Genomic DNA, 14,820 nt, shown 5'->3' on the forward strand with positions numbered 1-14,820 from the left:
TTGTTCTTTTTTTTACTTACCTCTTACTGTCAAATATTTGTAACTTCTCTTACTGTTATAATCCCATACATTACCTAAGATACCCAGTGTAAATCAATGGATATTGTCATGAAAACTAAGAAGAAAAAACCTACTGCTTCTCAAAAGTCCGCAGCTTAGGGAGTTTTGTGTGTGGGTCCATCTTAATAGATGGGAACTCAAATTTTCTATTACTTGAGTCAACCAATTAAGGGGGACTACTCTCATTTCAATGATTATGTTAATGGTCACGTTTAAGAAGCAAAATCCTGGGGTGCCTGGGTGGCTCAGTGGGTTAAACCTCTGCCTTCAGCTCAGGTCATGATCCCAGGGTTCTGGGATGGAGCCCTGCATCAGGCTCTCTGCTCAGCGGGGAGCCTGCTTCCCACCCCCCGCCCCGCCCCTGCCTGCCTCTCTGCCTACTTGTGATCTCTGTCAAATAAATAAATAAAATCTTAAAAAAAAAAAAAGCAACAGCAGCAAAATCCTGGTATATATTATCACAAAAAAGACGAAGAGGGGCCCTCAACAGGTCTAAACCACAGGCCCTTAGAAAAAACAATCATGCAACAGAGGCTTACCATCTGGTGATATTTGCCAGTGAGAAATGCCATTGCCAAAGGGATAAAAACACTAGCATTCTGGCAACAATATTCTTAGAACTTTATGCCACTCGGGCCTGCTCCTGTCATACCTCATTACTTCCCTAAATGCCTTTTCTCCTCCATACTCCCAGATCCCCACTCAGCTGTTTCTCTTTCCTGTATCCATGCCCACTGCCCCCCAACTGGCAGCACACAGTTGCCCTCACTCCTAATCTATCCCACAGTTCCTCTGGAGTCTTCTCTTCTCACACCCCTCGTGTTTTCCCTGAATGTTGCTTCCACTTCCTGGACTCCCACGAAAATTGACGCTTACCTGAGGGCACCCCTGTTCCTACACAGAAGGCTACACATTCCTCCCTTGTTACACAGACTACAGATTGCAGAGATGATGTTCTCATTTCCCACTTGTTTCCACATGATTGCTTCTTCCCACCTCATACAGAAATCTCTCATTACCACAATTCATGGAATCGAGTTATTTTTACTTTTACCATTCTCTGTGGCCATGATGTAGTCAACGTCCCAGATCTCCCAGTCTTTGGCACTGAGCTTCCTGTTTCCACCATCCTACTGGATGATTTCAGTGTTCCTGAGGAAAACCCACTCCACAGTCTTGGCACAGTTGCTTACAGTTTTTACCGCTTTTCAGTTTTGGCCATTTGCCTCCAGGGTTACACATTATGCTGTTTCACAATCCAGAACTCTGTGATCCCAAACTCTCATATTCCATTCTCAGAACTCCTATCCTTGCTCCTTTATTCCTTTGACTTTTCAAAATTACTAATGCCTGGCCCACCCCTACCCTTTCCGACAGACAGTACGCCCAACCAGACTTCTTCCTTCCCTAGCCTTTCCAGACCCCAAGCTACAGCATCTCAACTCTTCCCCGCCAGCACCACTAACTCCCTTGACCACTTCAGCCATACCTGCTTTGTGAACCTCCAAACTAGGACCAGGACTCTTACCACCCATCTTCTCCACTCTTAATTATCTATTGGGTTAGACCAGAGAAAAATCATAAAACTGTGGCCAGAGAGCCTTTGAAAATTTATGGTTTTACCACCTCAGCAGTACCTTCATTCCCAAACTCACAAAAGCTATTCCACTATTCTAAGTCTCCTCCTAGATTGACCCCCCCCACCACCAAAATTGCCTCTTACTTCACAACTTTCTGCTGTTAGATGTTTCTTCCACTCCCACGCCTCCAACAATCACTTCCCCTTCTCCATGTACGTGTGTATCTAACCCCCCTCCTAGCTCAGAAAAAATTGCTATCCCTTCTGCCCAAGGGCTCCCAAGAACACTTTCTAATTTCACTACTTCTTCATTCTAATTCACTACTCTGGACCAACCACCTGACTTCCACCCACCTTGCTCCATTAAAATTTCTCTTACTAGTCACCAATGATCTAATAACCAAATCCAACAGTCAGTTCTCAGTCTCTTAACTTCCTTATTTGATACTGTTCATTTTTTTTTTCTTTAAAGATTTTGAGAGAGAGAGAGTACATGCCCACAGAGGGAGAAGCAGACTCCCCGCTGAGCAGGAAGCCTGGCATGGGGCTTGATCCCAGGACCCAGAGATCATGAACAGAGATGAAGGCAGCCACCCAACCGAACCTCCCAGGCACCCCTGATCACTTCTTCCTTGCAACACTAGTTCACCTTGTCTTAGATTTCCATTTCCTTAGTCTTGTTCATTTGAAAGCTTCCTCTTCCTCTGCTCTTAATGTTATTCACCAGGAATTCTGTCCTCTTTTTTTTCCACTTTCTCTATCACCCACACAGTGGTGACACCCACCCCATGCCCTCTCACCTCTTAGACTTTTTAAATGGTTGGGTAACTGATCTCCCTGCATTCTCATTGACACCTGTCCATTCTCCAAACCGATTGGACATATTGCTGCCAAAGTTGTCTAATATAGGAGAGTGGATCTCATCAAAGTCACCTTGAGTGTGTTAAAACAGACATCTGGGTTCTATTCAGTTTATGCTTCAGTAGGTTTGGGGCAGGGCTTGAAATTGCTTGTTTCTAATAAGTTCCCAGTTAGGCGATGCTGCTGCTGCAGATCCAGAGATTATATTTTGAGAACTCCTGACTTAAGAACCCTCTGGGTCATGAGTCCTAAATTGAAAATCTTTCACTAGCTGTCTTTAATTCCTAGACTTCTGTCTGCTTAAGAATTACTTGAAGTGTTTGTGAAAGAGGCAGTTTTGGGCTTTACTCTCAAGATTCTGACCTAGTAGATCTGATATAGTGTCCAAGGATCACACCTTTGAGAACCTGTGATCTAGAAGATAATAAAAGTTCAAACCCCTTAACATGGACTTTGAGTCCTCCTATAATCTAGTCATTGCCTACTTCTCTAGCATTATTTATTTAGGAACTGGTGCAAGTCCAGTTATTTAAGAACTAGTTATTTAAGAACTGGTGCAAGTCCATACCTTGGGTTTTTGTATATCCTGTTCCCCTGCATGCAACCTCTCCCCCTCATTTATGTGGTATTCTCCCAGTCCTCCCTTAAAATGCTATGTGTTACTGCTGCAGTGAAGTCCTCCCTGACACTGCAGATTCCAAGCAAAGTTGGAGACTCTTCTCTGCATCACCTCTGCACTTTGTATATACTTCCTTTCCGAACACCCCTTTGTTATTATTGATTTACTTACCTGCCTTGTATTAATCAACTCTAAACGTCACTATCTCTGGCACCCAGCAGTGTCCAGTACATAATAATTGCTCAGGAAATAGAAATGGGAAAGGGGTAGTGGGGTGATGATTTGATAGGGAGGGGAAAGAAGCTTAAGGAATATAACATGGAATCAGAATAAATAGGATACTGAGGAACATCTCCATCATGCTCATGCCTGTGAACTATTTTCCTCTACTTACCTACCTTAAGTCACCCTAACAGCTGGTCGAGCATCTTCCTTCCTTTTCTTGTATCCAAAGTTCACCCAACTGGTCTTTTGCTATATACCATTTTTCCACATACCATTTAATTTCTCAGTATATAAACAACCACCAAAAGGCCATCCTTTACTGAGTATGGATCTCCTATCACTAAGCAAAGATGATGTTGTCCTTTCTCTCAGATGATCTGTAAGTAGTAGGATACACAGGTCACTGGTAATTTTTCTCTTCCCCATCTGAATGTGGCACCTCCTAAAAGGGCATCTGAAATGCGTACCAGCACATTGAACTGCAACTTTTATCTCCCGGATGCTGTCGTATCTGAAAAGAGAGGGGGCACTTCTTCATTCCTATACCCCAAAATAGCTTCTATTTCTTATCCTCATTCATTTGTTTAGCCAGCCTGGCATCCGGTCCTCCTGTACCATCCTGTTTAGGATTATGGTCAAGGTCAAACCAGAGCGGGTGTTATCTACTACAGACTACTCTTGTAATCAGTTATCTGGGCTATCTTTCAGTGACAAAACCAACTTGGAGCCATTTTGATGAGACATCTTCATGTCAGGACCACCCAATTTGCTCTTAACTGTCAAGTAACCTCATCAAGATGTTTATTAGTCAAGGGGTGCCTGGGTGGCTCAGTCGGTCAAGCATCTGCCTTTGGCTCAGGTCATAATCCCAGGGTTCTGGGATCGAGGCCCAAGTTGGGCTCCCTGCTCAGCCAGGGAGTCTGCTTCTCCTTCTGTCTCTCCCCCTCTCCACCACTCATGTATTCTTTCTCTCTCAAATAAATGAAATCTTAAAAAAAAAAAAGAAAGAAGGAAAGAAAGAAAGAAAGAAAGAAAGAAAATGTATTAGTCAAAAGAAAGCCTATTTTTAAGACCCTAAGGAAAGAATACTGAAATGGTAACTTTCCTGTCCTCCTTCACTCTGAGAACTACCGTATTTAGGCTGAACCATTTATGAAACCAACCAATACACTGTGGTTACCTTGCTATTTTTCCAATATATTAAAATGGTTCCCACCTTAGGCCACTGCCTTTCCCCAAAGCTATTTATATGGCTTAGTCTTGCTTCATTGCTGTGCTCAGAAATTACCTTCTTAGAGATGCCTTCTAGCAATGCTACTCCTAGTACTTTTTATTTCCTTGCCCTGATTTATTTTCTCTTTACTATACTTACTACTACTACCAGGGACATTATATGTAAACTTATTTATGGCACACCTTGCACCCCCCACATTGTAAGTTCTATGAAGGCAGGGCCTTTGCATTTTTTACTCACTGCTGTCCATATCCCCAGTGCCTAACATGGTGCCTGGTGGTCAACATGCATTTGTTAAATAGCTAAATAGATTCAAACTGCCAAATTGTGTAACTTAAAAAAAAAGTATACACATCAAAATACTTACATAAACAATGGTTAATTTAAATACAGAAGTCACCTTGGGTAGCTGTATATATACCCTAGCCCTCATTGTGCTGCCTTGCTGAAAACCTGCTGGGAATGCTTCTGTAAGAATTGTTTTCAGAGCCAGTTTATGAAATTACATGATTGGTCTTTTTACTTTATAAGTCATATTGTGTCTCACCAAAAAGTTCACAGTGTGAAAAAGCCAAACCAAGCACAGAAAACATATGAGAATATATTTCAGGCTCTCAAGACAAGGCCTCAGAAGTTTAGATGACTAGTGACATCAATTGACTAAGATCACCTCTCAGGAATACGGACATGGACTGGCAAGGGTTAATGCTCACAAACACAGAGGTTCTGGAATTTGAAACTAAAAACATACATTTTAGGCACAGATCAAATTATCGGGGGACAAAAGGTAACTTCTTCTATTTCACTTCTGCTTATAACTCCGAACATGCCGTTGTAGGTGGGCTGCTGCTCAGACTGTATCCAAGATTGTTTAGCTGAGGACTGGCCCATTCTTCCAGGCTGCAGGATCTCAGCCTGCCCACACTCCAGCCCACATGGTATTTGCATCATCTTCTCCCGCTGGTCCAGTCATACATTCTTCTTCCTGGGTGTGGGCACTCTAAAGACTTTGCCTTAAAAATTATCATTTCAAACAGCTAATAATTAAAGAAAATCTTAAGAGGCGAAAGAAGTGAAAGAACAGGGAACATAACAGCAATATCGCCTGAGTTTCAGGATAGACCTTATTCGTAAATACTTTTTGAATGTCATTGGGCAGAACTAAATGCTGAGTTTTCCTCCATGATGCAACGAGAGAGTCCCAGCCAGGACCATAAGCCACGCTTTGCCCCCAAGTATTCCAATACTGGTAGCCAGCCAAAGAGAAAGAGAATAGTGCTGTCAGGCACTCCACTGATCTCCGTTCTGTAGCAGGAAGGCAACTGAGGATTAAAGATATGAGAGGACTGGGAAAGTAGACATACCGAAGGTACGGTGTCAAGTGATACAGGAGATGTATTGTAAATGAATGAGTTATTCCAGAGCCATATGAACAAATCAATCTCTTTACTGGAGAGGCACACCTCTCATCCTGTGTTATTATTCAAATGTACTAACACATGAAAGATCACATCACCTTGTTTGTGGATACATTTAATATCCCTTACCCTTCCCACCTTTCAAAACATAATAGTATACAAAATATAAAATATCTTAAATATTTATAAAAATTGCAAGAAAAAAATAGAACGTATGAAAATATTTTTATCTGAGTTCTCCCTCATTGTTGAGAGGCAGCTTAGTTTGCCTTGAGTTCGTAACTGTTGAGTGGGTAGGAGTATGCCCTGCCTAATACTATTCTGTCCCGGAGAAGTTTAAATAAAACATAGTAGTTGCAGAAGAGGATGAGAGCCATGGAAAGTGTGTGGTTCCACTTCTCCGACCGCAGCAAGGAATAGAGCTGGTAGAAGACGACACTGCCCTCAATAAGGATAAGCAGATTTAACAGCCTTAATGGACGATGAAATAGGAACTGTAAGGAAGGTGAAAAGCAAAATATTATTTCATAAAAAAGTAAAGATTACAGTTATTCTCACATTTTTCTCCTAAAATAATTTCATATTTACAGGTTCCTATGTGCCATAACATATAGATCTGCTTACTGAACATCAATCAGGCTATTTCTTGCTGTAGCGAACCAAACCTTTTCCTTTTTGCTCAATGAATAATAAAATAAATTTTATTTCAAAATGTCCTGAGATAGGAAAAAGGATCACACTTAAAAGAACTGCCTCTAAACATTTTTCTTAAATTCTATCTTATCTTGGGTATATATTTTATTTGAGATAATCAAAAGTACATTTATCTAAGACAAGGGCTAGATAAAGGACTGACTAGGAAATATTTTAGATTGTGCAAGTCAAGAGGCAAAACTGAAGATATTATATAGGTACTTAAAGCCATTTAAAATGAATGATTTAAAAAAATAAAAATCATTGTTAGTTTGTGTGCTCGTCTAAGACATAAACACTACACAAGTCTGAGGGGAGGGGAAGTCTTATAAGCTGAAATATCAAAACAATAATTTCTTAATTTTCCCTTAAACCATTTACCTACCATCATTACTGACTAAAATCCTCTACACCATATATTTCTGCTGGGTTTTTTTCTGGATATTGAGAAGCAGGGTGCACAGATAGGACAATGAGGAAGGAAGGAAAAATTAGAGTCTGGCTAAAAACAGGGCTGCTCACTATTTTCATTCCACCAAATTCTTCACTCTAAGAGGTTAAATTCTGGTTTACTAATAAAAACATATTATGAATAGAAAGATAGAAGGCAAACAGATTGCAAACTATGGCAATGGTTACTATATCAGATCTAAATAAACTAATTTGGACCTCAAGTTCAAATGTGAGAATAAAGCCAAACCGTCAGACAGCTCTGAAAGGTAGCCAGGTTCTTCAGGTCCTTCTCTGAGAGGAAGAAGAAAATGTTTAACCTATTAAGCTAGGTTATAGTATATTGATATCCAGTAATATCAATGTATAAAATTGGCTCAGAATTCATATTCCAAAAGGACTCAGGCAAGAGGTTTCTGTGGCAATTATAACAATTAAAATTAAATGTGCCAGTAAGCTACAAAACTGAATGAGTAGAAAGGTGAGGAAGGGTTTAACTTCTAATAGCTATAGGCAGTCGGCACATTTTATAATGAGTGTTCTCAAAACTCAGTATGCCTAAGAATCATTTCCAAATAGGTAATGCTGCAAGTTCCTGGAATTCTTCAGACATTCTGATTAAGAAGTCTGGGGGTTGGGACCCTGAATTAAAGGGTGAGCCAGGTGATTTATATGTAAGTGGCCCAAGGACCACTTGAGAAGCACTGATTTACCTGTTTGGTCATGCAAAATCAGTAATAAATTAATTTCCCTAATCCTTATTCTTTGGATTTCACCTGACTCTTCAGCTATCCAACATACTAGCAAGGAAATACTTATTTTCCAAGCAGAAAACTCCAGTAGCATATCTGGTATTATAGGTTTCTTTTACTAGGGCCAAAGAAGTCATTAATGGCCTATGGAATAAAGCTGACTGAAATAAGTAATCTGTGTAGAAACCAAATCCTTATGTGGTTGTGACTTAAGTCCGCTCCTCCCTAGTTTCCTCATTCAAGGGCCTTGGTACTTGCCCCATGCTTCCTCTCAGCCTCACCTTGTCCTCTGCTACCAACCGCCTCCCCCCGCACCCCAGCCCTGGCCCAACTGTATTTTAAGCATCCAGCCCTGATGTGAAGTTCCTAGTATTTAAGTGAAAGGCCCTTAGCAGCAAACACCTGCAGAACCAGAAAGGCCTGTGTACCCTCACAAGGAACTGGGAGGGAGGGAGGATGAGATTCAAGTATCTCAAAAAAAGATCTCCAATTCTTTTTTGGACTATAATCTCTATTCAAAGGCAATGCACCGCACAATGAACAGTCCCCTGCATGCACGTCTTTTCCCCACTGCCACTGATCAGCTAGCTAGCCTTTCCCATATAAATAAATACTTCTGCCTCTAGTGTCAGAATTTCCAGGAAAACTGAAAGACCAATAGACATAATCCAAGGCATACATTCAAATGGGATAGAAGCTGGGTTTAATGGATGTCTACTGCTTCCTCCTTTCTCCTTTTAATCCAGGAAAAGATAAAAGGCCAGAGATCATGGCATTTGCTTCCTTTCAAAAGAGAAGTCAAGGTACTTTAGGGAGGTAATACATGGGACAACTACAAAAACAAACAAACAAAAACCCAAACACCCAAACCCATTACATTATTACTATATTAAATATCACTTAAGGACACATAAACACAACATAAGGATACCAATAAACCAAACTATTACAAATAAAAATTGTAAGATGAAAAAGGGAAGTCTTAAATAACTGCCTACTTGTTCCAGGTAATACTAGACAAAACAAATCCCAATATGACTTTAAGCTGTTGCAGTTGGGACAATGGTATTGATCTTCAAACTGCCTTTCAGAACACATTCCCAGGGTGCCTGGGTGGCTCAGATGGTTAAGTGTCTGCCTTCGGCTCAGGGTCCCAGGGTCCTGGGATTGAATTCCACATCGGGCTCCCTGCTCTGCAGGGAGCCTGCTTCTCCCTCTCCCTCTACTGCTCCCCCTGCTTGTGCTCTTTTGCGCTCTCTCTCTCTCAAATAAATACATAAAATCTTAAAAAAAAAAAAAAAAAAAAGAACACATTTCCAAAAGACAAGGGCCAGTATTAGAGTGATAGTAATTACCATGTGCTACACACTGTGCTAGGTGCTTACACACATAGTGGCCTCCTGACACTTACCACTAAGTTTATGTTTGAAAAGAAATAAGTGGTACTTGCATAAAAGCGGGCATGGGATACGTCTGAAGGCACTGCCACGTTGTAAGGCCCCATGGCTCTATACAAGCATCTGCTGTGTGCACCAGCACCCCTTGAGGCCATATTGTATTTTCTGACCAACTAAGGGAGAAAGAAATGCAATGTTAGCATGTTGGCAATTACAAATAAGACAGCGTCTGGCAAGGCCCACTACATTTCTAAGAAGGAATTAAGTATGCAAGGCTTCATCTGTCTGAATTCTAAGGATACACTGCACAAACTGGAAAGAGTTAGGAAGGCTTTGTTATCATAACTTCATTGCTATACAGTAGAGAGGCTGCAAAGTGATATGATTAACTCAGTGTCAAAGGACTTATGGGGCTCAGGAGAATGAGCAGAAATTAATGTGTAAGGCAACAATGAGCCAGAAAACCGAGTGTAATCAGATGGACTGTCATCTCAACCCCAAGTGAGCAAAATCTATTGATGGAAATGCTAGAGAGAATAAACAAGAACAGAAAGTGGACTGTAGTGAAAGTAGTGGAGAAATGAACATATTGTCAAATCAGCAGGATATTTACTGCAGAATTAATCCCAAAAAGCTACAGAAAATCAGTCTATTTGTCACATATTTCAAATGCCTCCTATATGCGTGAAGCTATACAGAAGAGAGACACACAAGGTACTGACACACAGATTTTACTTTTTACCGCTTTCCTGGTTTATTTTTATAGAAGTTTCTCTAGGAAAAAGAAGTTACGGAAGAAGCTTCATTGTTTCCAGCACCAATGTAATGGAGTTGGGGCAGGGATGGGGATCTTCAGGTTAAGTTTTTTAAAAAATCTAAGTTAATTCATCTCTTCCTGATTTTGGAAATGTTAGTTTCCTAGGGTAAGAACTGGGACAACATTTTAGATATGTTAAACAAACAAAAAAACAAAAACAAAAAAAAGAAAAAAAGTCTAGCACCCTGAAGTTTTCCCAGTTCAGAAAATGTTCCGTCGGCCTTGCTCACACTTACCAGCATTAAAGTGATGATACACCTCATGGCCATGTGCCATCAGGAGCCTGAAGATGTACAGTACTAGTACTGTGGATTGTATTTTCAATTTTTATTGAAATTTGTCCTTTGCCCACAGTCGGGTTTCTTTTCAGCCTGGCCCAATCTCTTTCAGTTCCTGGGCTTGAAGGCCTGTGCTAATCTGTATCAGACATCAAGGCAGATAATTGAAGGGAGGACTCTGAGGGGGGAGAGGGGAAAAGAAAGTCCCCTCAATCTGTCCCACTTCATTAGGAAAGAATTTCTAGGTGATGAAATTTGTGAAATGTTCCAATTATAAAAGGGAGGAAGATGAAGATGGTCCAGGTCTGAAAGGAAGGTATGGTGAAGGGAAAGAGTGAGAGGAACAAAAAGGTTCTAAAGTTAACCATATTGGATCATAGGGACCATGCAGAGAAATGACTGATAAGGGGACACGATGAGAGGAACACTCAGTGTGAACTCAATTAGGGACAGTTTTCATTTAAATATGGGAAAAGCAGGAAAACATTCATTAGCATGTTTAAGAAAAAAGATAATAAAAAATGCAAGCAAGGAAAATTAGAACAAATTTGCATTTGTTAGAAAGAAGAGATGAGAGAAGCAAATTCTAGCTGCCTGAGTGTCAGAGGATTAGCTAGCAACTATTTAGCTGTGGCAATTAGGAGAAGATGAATCTTACAGTCTTCCAAAGAGAAATTAAAAATATATCATGACTCTGTGAATTTGGGCAAAGGGTTAAAACTGAAAGAAAACTCCATTATTACAGCTTGGGAAACAAATTCACACTCCAGGGTGACCGGGCGGCTGAAAGGTAGGAGGCATTTAAGGAGGGACTGGGGATGGTGGTGGGAATGGGTTAATGTCCTCCGTGTTCAGTTTAGAGTGATGACAAGCTTCCATGTAGACAAAAAACTAAAAATCAAATGTTCAAAGCCAAGAACAAGAATGACATACAAAGCAAATAAACATGATCAGCAGCATGTAGAAGGTGTTATATGGTTTTACCCTCGAGACTACTCACATGTGCTGTGGAGCATTGCTGTAGGACCCATGTTCAAGCTTCTGCCACTTGCCCAGGTGAGCGGCTGATTTATGTAGCAAATCACAGTATTTAGATGGCAGCAGCTGTGTGGTGAGCATGACAAAAGCATTGATCCACACCATAATGAGGTGCTCACATGACCAGCGCATGTCATAGTACTGGGTACTCTGGAAGAGATCAGAAGAGGGAGAAATGATTCATGCACTGTTCAGCAAGAAGGTAGGGATGGCTGCGTGTACATACGCCCTGCAGACAAATGCCACACTGAGTCACACATGCACTGGTTGTCCTGCTGTCCGTGCAGAAAGTTCAAGAGCAGAGTCCTCCAAAATCCTTCAACCTGACTTTCTGGCTGGACAAATTAGGGATGGGAGGGAGAGGCAATTATATTTTAAGTGCTTCCTTTCTAGAAGAGGTGAGTGCCCTCTGTAAATGACCACTCCGGCTGCAGATGTGCTTCTCAATGGGTGAAGAAAGGGCACTAAAATGTCCCAAAAGATTTTGGGCCCAAGTGACATCCAGACCATTTTTCTTTTCCACTGAAGTAAATTGAAATTTAGATAAAGGTTAGATTAAATCCAAGGAAACTCCTGATTAACCATGTTAAGATCAACTAGAGTAGGCTGAATTGTATTAAAACCTCAATCCTCTTAAGCTACTACATACTGATTCTAGTATAAACACAAACTTTATTTTCCCCAGAAACTGGAAAAAAAAAAAAAAAACTTTAAAAAAGAAAGAAAAAAAAAAAGAGGGGACCACCACGGGTGCATCACATATATGGAAATACCTATCCGCCAACCAGGAGCGGTATTAGTGCACTCCAGATGCAGCCGAACTCCACCATCCAGGCTGCCAAAGGGGAGACAGAGAAAAGGGGGATTAAATAAGAAATACCCAGTTTATATCATTCACACACAAATCGAGGAAGCACATAAAAGGAACCACTTACCTTCACAAAACACAGGGGGAGAAATGCAACATAGTAGGCACTGAAGAGGGAGTTGAAGAGAACTTCCTTGATTCTGTGGTTGAAATATCCGCTTTCAGACATTCCACTTCATGCGAATGAGGTCTGAGAGAGGGGGCAGCTGTGCGTGGGGATGGGTGTGGCATTATTAAACTGTTCTTTCAGAGACTCCAGCAATAAGGAGAGGAAGTCTTTGGATTTGGCCAAGCCACCCACAGTTGAGGCACTTTCTTCTACTGCCTGATGCTGAACCCATGTAGTTATAGTCGTGAGAAGAAGATGAGCTCTACTATCTGGTGGAACAGCAGAGAGGAACATAAACAACCAAATCTGTAGAAGACGGTAAATATGAAAATGAGACACAGATGCCACCTATGATCAAATCTGATCTAACATAACTATGTTAGTAAAACAGTCATGATTCACAAGGATGAACGTAACAGAATAGGGACTCTGTTGACAGGAATTCATCATCAGGGAGTTCTGAATTTCTTCCCACGAAGGCAATATATACATTCACTGAGACTAATAGAAGACTACAAAATCACAATGACAAACAGAAAACACCAAAAAAGTGAAGGCTTTTTATAATTTTTACAGCTGGGTGCACAAACTTCCTACTTTTTTCTATGTTTAGTCTCTACAGTTATAAACCATTTTGTAACTTTTGAGTGTGTTATATATGGGTATCTATTTTGAGCATTTTTTTCATATCATTACATATTTTTTTCTATAACTATTTTAAAAGATACTATAATTCTCATACAGATGCACTCTAATTTACCCATTTCTCTCTTGTTGGAAACTTAGGTGGTTTCCTACTTTGCATTACCATAAATATGAATGTATGGATAAAATCCTCCATGATCTTTGTGTCCATCTGGTAACTTTCAAATGGTATGCCCTTCACTTCCAATTTCCCTCTCTAGTGAGGGACTCCCCCTGCCTCCTCACTATATTACCCACCCCCAAATCCTACAGGCACTCCTAAGTTCCCCCCTGCCTGGTTATTTTTCTTCAGAGATCTTACCCCTCCATATGTTTTACATATTTTTCAGGTTTTTTATTTGGGTGGTTTTTTTGCTTGTTTGTTTGTTTGGCCTATCTTCCCCTTACTACAATCTAAGTTCTGTGTACCAGAGATTTGGGTCTGCTTAATTCACTGCAATATCCTCGATGTCTAGAATTGTGGCTGAAACTATGCTACGCACTCAAAAATATCTGATGGATTAATGAAAAAAAATTCTAGAGTATAATAAATAAATTTCTACAGGTAGACTAAGTTGGTCAAAGGACTTAATATTTTGAGACTTTTCGTAACTTCTTATAGTTATTTCAACCTTGGTTCCTTAAAACTTTTTAAATACTTTCCCAGTCCTCATTTAAGTAATATCCACATTGTGACTTATGTATTATAAATAAAATGGTCTTTTCACTGGCATAAATTCAGATATGAAAAACAGCAAATAAAAGATTCCCTATATAGTTATATATTTTATAAAAATATTAACAAATTCACCTATTTATAGTTTTCTATGGAGGGAGAAAACAAGCTTGTTATGACTATAAAGGAGGATGGTTAGCAGCTCCGCAATCTACGTGAATGTGCGCTGAGTAGTAGTGTGGAAGGAGTAAATGAAAGAAGCAATAGGCAGAAACTCACACATGTGCAAAACGTGAAGGCAAGACGAAACCTCTCAATATTGCTGAAACACAAGCTGCCACATGTAGAGGTGACCGAGAGGCTAGGGTGTGTGGCCGTTGCAACACGGCCCCATTTCTTAAACCCTTCCTGTAGGTCTTACTGCACAGCCCTCATTCTGGTGTGAAGTGACCCTGCCTAGCCCTACGATGGCTCAACAATGCAACTGTTCTGGCCCACGGAATGTCAACAAACATGATGTGATCAGAAGCCTGAAATGGGCTTGCACTCTGGGGCTTGATTTCATGTCATTCGATCAATTTCAAGTGTGAGTGAACCCAGCTAAGACCAGGAGAGCTGCTTGACTTCAGCTGACTCCAACATATGCACAATAAAAAATATTGTGGAATGCTACCATGGGTTTGTGCTGTTTGTACAGCCTTATATAGCAATGGATAACTGATACAGTAGAGAATGAGGAGGAAACTAGAAGGTAGCATCAAAGGCTTGGACTTTGGCGGCTCCGTGAGGTAAGGGGGATAAAGGAAATGATTCATTAAAGTATTAAAAATTTTTTTTAATTTTATTATTTATTTTTAGAGAGAGAAAGAGAGAGCACAGGCAGGCAGAGTGGTAGCAGAGGCTAGAGGGAGAAAGCAGGCTCCCTGCCGAGCAAGGAGACTGATGTGGGACTCCATCCCAGGACGCTGGGATCATGACCTGAGGCAAAGGCAAACGCTTAACAACTGAGCCACCCAGGTGTCCCATCATTAAAGAATTTTAAAGAGGGTTAGTGACATAATT

At 40.6% G+C, this 14,820-nt stretch overlaps 1 protein-coding gene and 1 long non-coding RNA gene across 2 annotated transcripts in view; both read right to left on the reverse strand.

Moving 5' to 3' along the window:
* Window positions 1-5,159: 5,159 nt before the first annotated feature.
* The window catches only part of TMEM39A (transmembrane protein 39A), a 30,795-nt gene continuing 21,134 nt past the window's right edge, over window positions 5,160-14,820 (reverse strand). The window contains 6 exon segments of the mRNA XM_047725698.1: window positions 5,160-6,490; window positions 9,342-9,421; window positions 9,424-9,461; window positions 11,384-11,571; window positions 12,357-12,670; window positions 12,673-12,704. Of these exon segments, the coding sequence (XP_047581654.1) occupies window positions 6,257-6,490; window positions 9,342-9,421; window positions 9,424-9,461; window positions 11,384-11,571; window positions 12,357-12,670; window positions 12,673-12,704 (886 nt within the window). The 3' untranslated portion in view covers window positions 5,160-6,256.
* LOC125097738 (uncharacterized) lies at window positions 7,128-9,106 on the reverse strand. Its single transcript, XR_007126600.1, has 2 exons — window positions 7,572-9,106; window positions 7,128-7,467 (listed from the first exon to the last, which is right to left on the reverse strand). It is a non-coding gene; the product is annotated as an uncharacterized LOC125097738 (long non-coding RNA).

This window comes from Lutra lutra, chromosome 1 (genome assembly GCF_902655055.1).
Source record: "Lutra lutra chromosome 1, mLutLut1.2, whole genome shotgun sequence".
NCBI classification, from domain to species: Eukaryota; Metazoa; Chordata; class Mammalia; order Carnivora; family Mustelidae; genus Lutra; species Lutra lutra.